Source organism: Pomacea canaliculata, linkage group LG6, assembly GCF_003073045.1.
Source record: "Pomacea canaliculata isolate SZHN2017 linkage group LG6, ASM307304v1, whole genome shotgun sequence".
NCBI classification, from domain to species: Eukaryota; Metazoa; Mollusca; class Gastropoda; order Architaenioglossa; family Ampullariidae; genus Pomacea; species Pomacea canaliculata.
In genome coordinates this window covers 1,047,085-1,058,057 of record NC_037595.1, presented here as the reverse complement: position 1 = coordinate 1,058,057, position 10,973 = coordinate 1,047,085, and the positions used below count along the sequence as shown (strand labels likewise).

Below are 10,973 nucleotides of genomic sequence, written 5' to 3'. Positions count from 1 at the left end.
TCTGACGTGTTTTGGCAACTGTTCTTTGAAAAGGAAAACAAATGACGACTGGCACTGATGTTCGTCTCCCCTCACCCGTACTCCCCATTTCAAACTAAAAAACAACAGACTTCACATATTAAAAACTCCAAGAAATCTCTTAGACATTTTCTCGTTATTATAAATCTATTTAGCACTTTTCCCAGTGCTATAGCCTGTGTTGTTGACCCGTTTCGTTTTTAATCATCGATGCAAGCACGTGATACTTATATTGGAATTGTCTGTCAATTTCGTTCGTGTTGCGAGGTGTGGTTTAATCCTTTTGCTGATTAATTCTGCTTTAAAACGTCTGCTGCATTTTTAAAAAAAGAATTAAAAATCGCAATCTTCTGTCGTTCGATCCTTGATTCGATCCTTTTTAGTCGTGTTGTTTATCGAAAACAAACGACACGGAATGACGCCCTTCATTAATGTCGCTAGAGGTAGCGGTATATTTCGTGTCATCTAAGCAACCTTTCCATATGCCAACAAATCCACAAGCTTTGTGTGCACATTTTTCCTATTTCATTATTTACAAAAAATAATTTACAAAAATAAAAGATTCTCAATGCTATAGGCTTGAGTTGACCCTTCGTAATCGACAATAAGCAAATATACGTATGGTCGATCGATCGTGTTCCTAATTTTTCTTCCCTGTCCTTCTGCTTTCGTAATACATCTGATACTTTATAAAAGCATTTTAAATCGTATTGACTGTCGTTCTATCTTGAATTTCGGCGTTTTTCATCGCACTCTAAATGATAAATATTGTAGTCATTCGTGAGACGATGCGGCTTGAGTAGGTTAGTTTCCTGGCAACCGTTGCCCATTGCGCGCAATGGACATCGCTCAGTCCAGGTACCCAGAACGAAAAACTTTTTGGGCTGAGTCAGGTCGCATCGGGTGCATCATCATCATCATCATCATCATCATCATCATCATCATCATCATCATCATCTATACAGTGTGACTTGCAATGTGTCATTTCAACTTGTTGTCTCCTTCTTAAGACAATCCAGTCGCACTAGCCTTCTTGAATGTGTAGATGAAAAGCCACAGGGTAAGACACAAACTTGTATGAAGACGAAAATACCACCAGCAATCGAAAACAATTCACACAATTTTATTTGCTTTTTTACAACAAACGAACATGTTTTTTCTAATCTCGCTGCTTTTAGTAAATAATAAATTGTTTCCTCCTCGTTGAAGTATCGAATTAATAAATATGTGATTTATAATTAAGTTATGGCAGCAAGAAACTAAGTATACAGGGTTGCACACATGTCTTCTACCGTCAATCAACAGGTGAACATCTTTGTACCAAGTTATTAACAGGCGAAGAGTGCTTTAATTTTGAGGCCACTTGGTTTTCGTGGTCATTCAATCAGCTGTATCTTCTTCACAGCATCGACTCTGGTCAGACTTTTAAAACATTTCGCCATCAGTAATTTTCTATCTCTAGTCAAAGTCTTCGTCTTCAAGGCCTCCACTTTGAACTACTTATCTGGAAGCATCATACTTAATGAAAGAGTTTTCCTTAGTAGAATGCTTTCTTTTCACTCAAATTTCAATATAAATTAAAAAATTAATTAATGCAAGGGAAGCTATCTCTCTACACAAAGAGTCGGAAGGTGGCGGAGCCTTTTATCACCTAATAATTTTCCTGTCTGTAAGAAAAAGAAAAAAAAAACACGTTATGTTCACAAAATAATTCATTGATGTGGTTTCCTTTTACATATCTGGAATAATCATCATCATCATCATCATATCATCATCATCATCATCATCATCATCATCATCATCATCATCATCATCATCATCATCATCATCATCATCATCATCATCATCATCATCATCATCATCATCATCATCATCATCTCCTTTTTCTCTTTTTTCTCCTTTATTTCATGGTTTATATTTTTTAAACTTCTTGATGCCTTTAGATTTCCCAGTATCACCAAACAGTTTGTAATAATAATGTTAATTAAATAAAGAAACCGACTTGGTTAGCGCAATAAACATGGTCCTCACATGCAACTGTTGGGGACAGTGTCTGCTGTTGGTCACAGGCCTTACACAAAGAGGAGATAACACAGGTCTGTAAGCAAGGCCTCAAAGACCAGAGGGCAACCCCTCACAACTGACACAACTAACAGAATTAATGGGGACTGAATGGTAAAAAGGCTAAAAGTGGTTAAACAATGGTCTGGAATAAGGGACAAACGAGTTCCTCTGCAAGTCCGGGAGAAGTGTAGGCAGACTCATTACTCAGAGGACTATGCAGACATAGTTTAATTAAATCCCCCTCCCGACAATTGGGGGTTGACCAGCAAGACGTGGTCAAAGGTTTGAACCAATACATTTTGGTGCTGGATGAGAGGCTAATCATGTCGACTGCATCTGGTATTTTACTTACAAGTTCATTAAATGTTGGGTACCCCTCTGTGGTTTTGTGAGATGTTTGCAATTTTCACTCCTACTAGAATGTTCTTGCCTGCAAGCGCTGTGGGAAAATTCAGTTATTGGAAAACAGCAAAAGAGTTTGAGGGACCTACTCGACTTCACAGACGAAAAAGAGTCTGGAACCACAGTGTGTGTCGTACCACAATTTAGTGGTGATGTTCAAGGCTGCACAATCCTCCATTCCATTATAGTTGTCCGGTTGGTTTGAGCTCCACTTGGTGTAGGTCAGGTCCGTTCCCCTGCCGCTGTACATCCAAACACCCTCTTCAAACAGATCCGTGATTCCCAGCCACACACTGTAGGCTGTCAGACACCATGACAAATGTATTCTTTAGGCACATTGATGTTGAGGACAATGACAATGTTGATGTCATGTTTCAGGGTTAAATGTTGGTGGAATGAACTTGGCATTTAGCAAAACGATGTAATGTAGATGGTGATGTTGGTGTGCTTCAGTTTTACTGTTGTCTGCGTGCTATCCGGTGTCCATTGTCTGCTGTCCTTTCCACAGTTTACATTTTAAGTTTTTGACTAAACGACGATCGTACATAACTAAAGCAGCTCTGAACTGGGTTGTATTATTTTTTAAAGTTTATTTTTTATTTATATCGGGGTTTTCGTACCTAGGTTTTGCGGGAGAAGCCTGGCAATGTATCTGTTTTCACTTTCAGAGTTGATTTGAAGTAAATCCCCGGCTTCCTTCGTGCAGATCGTCTGAACCAAAACATTGTCTTGACGCATTTCACAGAGTATACTCTAAAGTTTACGAGAACAGTTTTGTTTTGCAACAATAACATTGGTATTTATAAAAACAGTTACATATAAAACTGCATTAAAATAGCACTATTTGCAAACTATTTATGAAAGTCAGCAAAGAACCTCCAGTAATAAACAATTCATTAAATCAACTAATAATACTAATAATAGTAATAATACTAATTTTTCATGACATCTAGTTGTAATTCAGAAGCAAATAGATAAAAGATTGTTGTGATTTTAAACAACAGAGTTTGCACATTATTTCTAGTTTTAGCGGTTTTTAAAAGTGAAAAATAAGTCTTGCAATGCATGGTATTTACTTCAATAAAGAACACCATTGAACTATTTCCAGCAAACTTTGAACAGTTTTATTTAGATTATTTATTTCTTAAATTTGCCATGCATGCTATGTTGTTATTTTGGTTAGTGTTTCAGGATTTTTTGTTTATTTGCTGGATTATATAATGGAATATTTGTCTACAATTATTATACATTTTTTTGGATTTAAATTGACATTAGGACTGGTGACTTCAAAAACACATTTTACCAGTGCTTCTGCATATGTGAACAGCTGGTCAGCAACGCCGTAGCAGCTGTGCTGGAACTGTTTCCAGTCATTGGGACACGCAGCTGCAGCTGAAAAGCAAACTCCAGTTAATATTTTAACAAAATTGACTTTTTGGAAGTGATATAACAAGCATGAAGACATAAAATGTAGTGTTTTCATATGTATAATAATGCGTTATTGTTCCCACTCAATATTAAGGTCAAGATTATTGAAAGCAAGCTGATGATAAGGAAAGTCATTCAATGGAATAATATTCAATTTTGTTCTTGAAGCCAAAAATAAAAGGAGAGCGAATATAAAGAAAGGAAGTAAAAGAACCGATTGATTAACGTCCATTAGAAGGGTCGAGATTGAGCGAATTCCTGAAAGTAGATGTCTTTCTGCTCACTCACACCTTTAGCTGAGAGAAAGAAAAGCACAAGCACTCTCCCAGTCAGGATTAAGACCAGAACACACACACCACCATCACGAATGCGGACAGGTCCATGAGGGGAAGTAAGCCGAGGTGCACCACATGACGAAGGACAATCGCACGATGTCAATAGAAGTGTGGGAAGACCAGATAATCAACAATACCATCAACATAAGTATTAGTTACTTCACCTGGTGAGAACTTGAGTACAGACATGAGGATGAGGGCCATAGCAGTAGATGTCAGCATGTTTCCCGTCATTCCTTACAGTACTGATGGCAGTCACCAAATATTTCCTCCCGCTGAACAGAGTCAAGACAAGTTTTCGTTCGTTGACTACTCGAGACAACGACGTCAGCTCGAGGAAAGGTTATCTACAGATTAGTTGTCATAGTTCTCACAGCTGTGACATGACGATAAGCTGTCGTGTACTTGCTGCTGATGATTAACTGCAGCGGGGGGAGCTTGTGTGGGGGCAGTGGGTACTGTTGCTCCCTCCCAGCCTCGCTACCCTACACCCCTTCCCTCCCCTTGACCTGGCCAGCCGTGAACGAGGCGAGTGAACCTGGGACAAGTGACTAACAACCCAGGCTTAAATATATTTATAAATGTATAAATAGATGGAACTACCAATGTTGTCCATAGGAATGTTATTACCATGGGGATCCCATGGGATGGGATGGGATGGGACAGCACACATTTGTATTTCCCATGGTAGTCGATACTAGATATTGTAAAATAAATTTTCGCTGAAATTTGCAGTTGCGCAAGTGCAACAAAATAGAATTCATTCATCATCTGCAGGTGCTATGAGAAGGATTTCGAGTCTAAAGAATAATTTAGGTTTTCCTAGGTTTTTTAAAGGCTCTGTCTAGGTTTTCTCAATTTAACGAGCGGTAACACTGCCAGACTGGCACATTGCGCATGCGCGCGGCTTGTGGATTTGTAAATACAAAGCTAGTTTTAATCTGGTGTAATCTGTTTCGTTGCTGAATTTCATTCTGAATTGCTAATTTGAAATACTTTGTGAAGGCAGGAAGGCAGTCACTTGATGTCACGTTGCTACTGTAAATGTAACACCCAAAATGGCCGACCACAAATAGGAGTTCCACCATCTAACCCAGAATGAGCAGAGTGACAGAAATAGAATGTCAGAATGATGCTGAATTGTCATACTTAGATTATACTTTAGAGTGTTAAAGTTAATAAATTTTGTCGTTTTGCATGTGTCTTTGTACATGTAGTGCTATTTAGTAGACACGATACCTAAACTTTCATAAATTTAATGATTTTATTTAAACTGTATTCCATATTAATACTATATAATGGAAATCCCGTGGGATGGGATGGGACAGGCATAAATTGCCATGGGATGGGATGGGATAGAAAAATATGTCCCATGGACAACCCTGGAAACTACACAATTGCAATGGCTAGGAGGTATGGACCACGAACTAAGTAAATGTCGTCCTTGTGTGTGTGCGAGAGAGAGAGACGGGGTGGTTGTGGGAGAGAATAAATGTACGTATATCATGTGACTAATTTGTACAGAAAACAATATAGTTTCGTTTTGTTCACATACAACGAACAACAAATGGTTCTTGACACTGAACAGTAACTTTTGTGCTTGGTGGTCAACGACAGGCCAGTGGTGGCCTCCCTGTGTGGTGTGGTGTCATTAGCATAATTAAATCTTAATTAATAAACAAATACTATTTCCTCAAGCGATCATCTTAAACTTTAACTGGTAGTCGTTGAAACATTTATCTTTCTAAGAAAAAACGGGTTTGCTGATACCAACCTTGCTGTTCATTATGTAATAATCTTGCGTGTTGAAGTCTGCTTCTTGATGTATATCTCATGCGACTGGTGTAACTCACTAACCTTGTTACTTTTCTAACATTGCTGTTGATAATTTAAAACTGAGCATACGTTGATGAGTTGATGATGTTCTGTATCCTAGTGTGATATTACACACAGCTTTATGTGTTGGTGGGTGAGTGCTACTCACTAGTCTTGTCTGTATATTACTGGGTGAGTGCTACTCACTAGTCTTGTCTGTATATTACTGGGTGAGCGCTACTCACTAGTCTTGTCTGTATATTACTGGGTGAGCGCTGTTCACTATAGATGTCTGTCTGTTAGTGACGTAACTCTAAAATGTCTAATTTTTTTATCTATTTTCTACAGCTGTTCATCTGCCAAGCCCTCTATTAAATTATACAAATACTGTTGTCATTTCGTAGTCATCACAAACTGCTACTCAGACACACAATCGACTTCTCATAAAAACTAACAAAACAGCAAAGTACAAAATATTTATTAAAATTATTAAATTATCGTTCAACAACAGTATTGAAATTACAGAGGGAAAGGGAGTAAAAGGGAAAGTTGATTCCCTAGCTTTTTAAGGTCTTTGTGGGATGAGGTGTTAGAGACCTCTTTCTTGTCATGACCAGGGGAGACAAAGGAAGTAAGCTATTGGCAACCTCAATTCAGCTTTCCCCTCATTGATGTATCGATGAAATCAATGGCTGATTGTAATCAGACGCTTCTTTCACCTTACCCACTGCTAGTCTTTCTACTCTTATTTCTGATCATCAAGAGTTCCTCTACAAATTCACCTTCTATAAAAAGGCATCGCTCACGACAAAAGAGATGCTAGTGCTCTGCTGGGCTATTTTGTTTACTTTAAAGTCGGTGTAAACTAAAATAAAATTAAATATTACAATGAAATAATGGCCCTGCAAACTCCGAGTCTGTAGACGCCGCTTGCCTGGTTCACTTCTCAGTATACCCTGTCAGAGAAATTACTTGATGTTACGGTAATGCTTCTACAGGTTTGGACATCAACGCTAGTAATAGTGTTACCAAGTATTATGTATACTTTTAATATAACTCCAACATGATTAATACAATATCGATTGTGGTATATTTTAATGTTTATTTGTCCTCCTACTGAAAGATTCCTGTCTGGAATTATAGTGACAAGAATTGAATGAACGGAGGCTACAGCATCTTACTTGATTCACAGACGAACGTGGTTTTATAACCACAAGTAACGTCGTTCCACGCTTTATGGTCGTTATGGTAATCTGCACAATCCTCTTTCCCATAAGCGTCGTTTGGTTCACCATTCCTCCACTTAGTGAAGTTCACTGGTGTTCCACTGCTGGCTGATACCCACGTGCCCTCCTGAATTAGATCGTTCATTCCGATCCACATATGATATCCTGTAATCAAATATCATTAACAACCAGATTATATTCTTTATATGAGATGATGCTTAGTGTTAGGTGAAGGTGATGGTATGGTACACTAGACAGAAGGACAAAAGGCCTATTTCACAGGTTTGGTGTCTTTCACTGGTTTGTGTTTTTTTCTGTCTTCCCAATGATGGCCGTTGGCGGCCTTTCTGAGCTGACATTTCGATTTCTTTTCGCTTAGCAATGCACTAATGAAATTCTTGACTTCACATTACTTAAACAAAGGTTTTTTGTCATGTTAGTTTTTAATTTCTGTATAATTTGTGTGTATTTTAATTATAATCAATTGAGTATGCAGAATTTTTCCTACCCTTATTTAAATCCAGGAGACTGCCAATGAAAGAGTGTTCCTCTTCAGAGTTGATTTCAACAATTTCAGCTCGGAGCATATTGCAGATTCGCTGATTGAAAATATAGTTTTTGACAATTGTAGTTAGTAATAGCAAGCTTGAGATTAAATGCAGTTACAAGAACAGCATCACTTTTGAACAATATTCTTCATTACTTGCTACAGTTTACTGTGCTGTATCACACACTATCAATAATTATAAATGAAATTGTGTTTTACAATGTTAGACTAAAACTGGTATCGTACTTAAAATAAGCAAACAGTTTATACAGTTTCCTGTACTGCTCTGAGTGCTTAATTTAATCTGAGGAGAAGTGAACGGCCAACATGTGAAACATTAGATATACTATAAATCGACATAAAATGTACAATTATTACTGTCTTACCTATTATTTAAAAATATTAATTCCAGTTTGTGACGGATGTTCTTTTATTGAATGTAAAATATTACTCAAACAATTGACCAGTTTCTTTCTTTGTGGTGAGTATATGCCTTTTTTTTTTCTTTTATTCTTGGTAGTTTTTAATATAAGGCTACCAACATCTGTAAAATTTCTTTCTTCAGATATGTATTATTAGTGCTGTGACATTTTTAATACAAACAACAAAAATATGCATTTTACCATTGCTTCTGCATAGGTGAGAAACTCGGAGATGAAGACATAGCAGCTGTGCTTGTACTTACGCCAGCCAGCTGGACAGTTGTCTGCAGCTGTACAACAACATTTCATGTGAAACTTTAGCAACATTTCAGTGGCGATGATGAGAACAGACTCATCAGTCAACAAATTGTCGTAGCATTGGATGCTTAGGATGAGTCTGTAAAATCAGCGATGTTGAGCCATTTAAATCGTAAATATTAGTATGTTCATCAAAACATGGTTGTCTGGTTGCCGAGGAGTCGGACAGATTGGACCTACTCCGCGCTGTGCCGCTGGGGCCGAGTCGGACCAACATGTCCTACCGAGGGGCAGCAGCTTCAGAGGCGGCGTTAGGAATACGTGCGGGGGCCGACCATCCGCGCGGGGCCGGCGTAATGGAGTACGTGTATCAACATCCCTATTGATATGATGCCGGAAGCACTGATTTATATACAGTTAAATAGGCTGGATCAATTTCTCGAAATAACCACGAATTTAGTGTTTTCATTGTTCGCAACCTTTCCCACCGTTTGTGACAGTAGCGACTTTTTCTTAAAGCGAAATAATATGGTGACGGTAACTTAAGGTGCAGAGGGCTGCTGTGTAGGTACCTTGGTACAGTGATCGACGGGAGGCTCTCATTTAGTGATCACGTGAACCAAGTGTACAGACAGGCCCAGCAACGGCTGTACCATCTGAGGAGACTCCGCAGCTTCGACGTCAGCTCTGGGGTGCTGGAGACTGTGTACAGGTCTCTTGTTGAGAGCATCCTCTCATTTAACATTGCTGCCTGATATGGTCACCTCCTCGTCAAAGACAAGGCAAGGCTGGCCAGAGTCATCCACCAGGCAAATAAAATTATTGGTAAATCACAGCTGCCACTTTCTGACTTGTACCTTCATGCAGTCAGAAAGATGGCACACAACAACATTTCTGACCTAACGCACCCTCTCCATCCCAACTTCCAGCTGTTGCCCTCAGGCAGGTGCTATAAAGTGCCACGTGTACGGAAAGCTGCCTACCAGAGGTCCTTCGTGCCAGCAGCCATCACCATCCTAAATAAAGACAGAAGGATTTAGGAGGAATCAAACACAGTCTGAAGAGAAGAGGGTGCTGACATCCATTACCAGCCATCACCTTGTTGAATGTGCTCTCTCTTTCGCACAAACAAGACGAGCTCTCAATCTAAACAATCTAAAAAATGAAATGCAGGGATTTCTGTCACAGGCCAATAGATGACATAGATGACAATTTGTAATGTTGTTTGCCTGCAGGTGATAAACAGATAATAGTGATTGTGTGTGCGTTAAATGTCTGTATGAGTATGTATGCCTGCCCGTGTGAGCAAAAGAATATTTTCTGTCGTGGGGTCTCCTCGACAGACAATAAAGTCTGATTTGATTTGATTTAATAAACTGCTTGTTATTATTGCCGGGTTTAAAGTTAAGACATGGGTTCAATAATTTGCTTAATTAGAAGTTAAAAGTGTTTACTGAACGTCAATTTTTTGGTCACAACTTAATTTGTTTAACACAGCTAACAATATGTCATAAAGATGACCTCGGGACTGAAGCGCGGGGCCCCTTCGAAAGCGGGGCCTGGGGCGACCCCCATATGCCACCCCCTAACGCCGCCTCTGAGCAGTTTAGACGAGTTTTAAGCCTTTCTTTGACAACTCACATTATTAGTACTATTATTAGTAGTAGTAGTAGTAGTAGTACAACACTGGCATACAGGCACAAACAGATTGACAACAATGGACATGATTATGATGTATCAGTAGGACTGGCAGTTTAACAGTGTGCACGTGAACTGTCCTCAGTACAAGTATCAGTCAGTGATATTACCTGCTGACAACCCAAGCATGGTCATAAGGATGAGGACGACAGCAGACGACCTCAGCATTGCTCCTGACATTTCTTGCAGCAGTCTCAGCACTGACAGTACCGATGGCAGTCACTCAAATATTTCATTTACCGGAGAGGAGGAAATGCAATTATTGTCGTCGGTTGACTAATAAAGATAAAATGTGACCTTGTGAAAAGATTATCTGAAGATAAGTTGTCAGTAATACTCCGTCAAAGCAGCGACATGATGATAAGGTCTCGTCTTCTTCCTTCCAAATGTTGCAGGTACTGTACACACTGCAGTGCCAGCGCCAGCTTGGAGCAGCGGGTGGGACTGCCCCACCCTTCACCCATCTTCCATTTGATTTGTACACACACACAAAAAAACTAAAATGAGAGAAAACAGTAATTAAAATGTATAGACTAATATTACATATATACCTGCTTTGAACTTTTTGTATCTATATATTTCATCAGTGTTTTTCATCGTGTATCATTTTTCACCTACTTTCCGATTTGTGAAGTATCTGTCCTGTCCAGCGACAGTTTTTCTGTTTTTCTACAAGAAAACAAAATGTATATTAGTGAACATTTACACCACGTACATGTATTTCAAATACTCTTTCAAATAAAGTATCACAGATAGTTGT

The 10,973-nt window shown here is 38.9% G+C and overlaps 2 protein-coding genes across 3 annotated transcripts; both read right to left on the bottom strand.

Moving 5' to 3' along the window:
- Positions 1–1,135: 1,135 nt before the first annotated feature.
- On the bottom strand, positions 1,136–4,571 carry LOC112566397 (C-type lectin 1-like). Of its 2 annotated transcripts, none has more exons than XM_025242563.1 (5): positions 4,412–4,571; positions 3,788–3,876; positions 3,105–3,195; positions 2,622–2,784; positions 1,136–1,685 (listed from the first exon to the last, which is right to left on the bottom strand). In XM_025242563.1, coding segments are annotated over exons 1-5 (414 nt in total). In that variant the 5' UTR covers positions 4,482–4,571; the 3' UTR covers positions 1,136–1,684. The 2 variants fall into 2 exon arrangements, with proteins under 2 accessions (XP_025098348.1, XP_025098347.1); XM_025242562.1 differs by having other exon boundaries at positions 2,574–2,784; positions 4,412–4,570.
- Positions 4,572–6,525: 1,954 nt separating this feature from the next.
- LOC112566438 (perlucin-like protein) lies at positions 6,526–10,603 on the bottom strand. The gene is made up of 5 exons (XM_025242639.1): positions 10,324–10,603; positions 8,459–8,547; positions 7,797–7,887; positions 7,244–7,453; positions 6,526–7,018 (listed from the first exon to the last, which is right to left on the bottom strand). Exons 1-5 carry the CDS (start codon positions 10,391–10,393, stop codon positions 7,002–7,004), a joined length of 477 nt encoding a protein of 158 aa, XP_025098424.1. The 5' UTR covers positions 10,394–10,603; the 3' UTR covers positions 6,526–7,001.
- Between the last annotated feature and the right edge of the window lie 370 nt (positions 10,604–10,973).

Coding starts and splice junctions, on each gene's coding strand:
- LOC112566438 (XM_025242639.1), bottom strand. CDS start 10,393: ATGTCAGGAGCAATGCTGAGGTCGTCTGCTGTCGTCCTCATCCTTATG. Junction 8,548..10,323: donor CATGCTTGGGTTGTCAGCAG/GTAATATCACTG, acceptor GTTGTTGTACAG/CTGCAGACAACTGTCCAGCT. Junction 7,888..8,458: donor TCACCTATGCAGAAGCAATG/GTAAAATGCATA, acceptor ATTTTCAATCAG/CGAATCTGCAATATGCTCCG.
- LOC112566397 (XM_025242562.1), bottom strand. CDS start 4,481: ATGACGGGAAACATGCTGACATCTACTGCTATGGCCCTCATCCTCATG. Junction 3,877..4,411: donor TGTACTCAAGTTCTCACCAG/GTGAAGTAACTA, acceptor TTTGCTTTTCAG/CTGCAGCTGCGTGTCCCAAT. Junction 2,785..3,104: donor GCTTCTCCCGCAAAACCTAG/GTACGAAAACCC, acceptor GGTGTCTGACAG/CCTACAGTGTGTGGCTGGGA.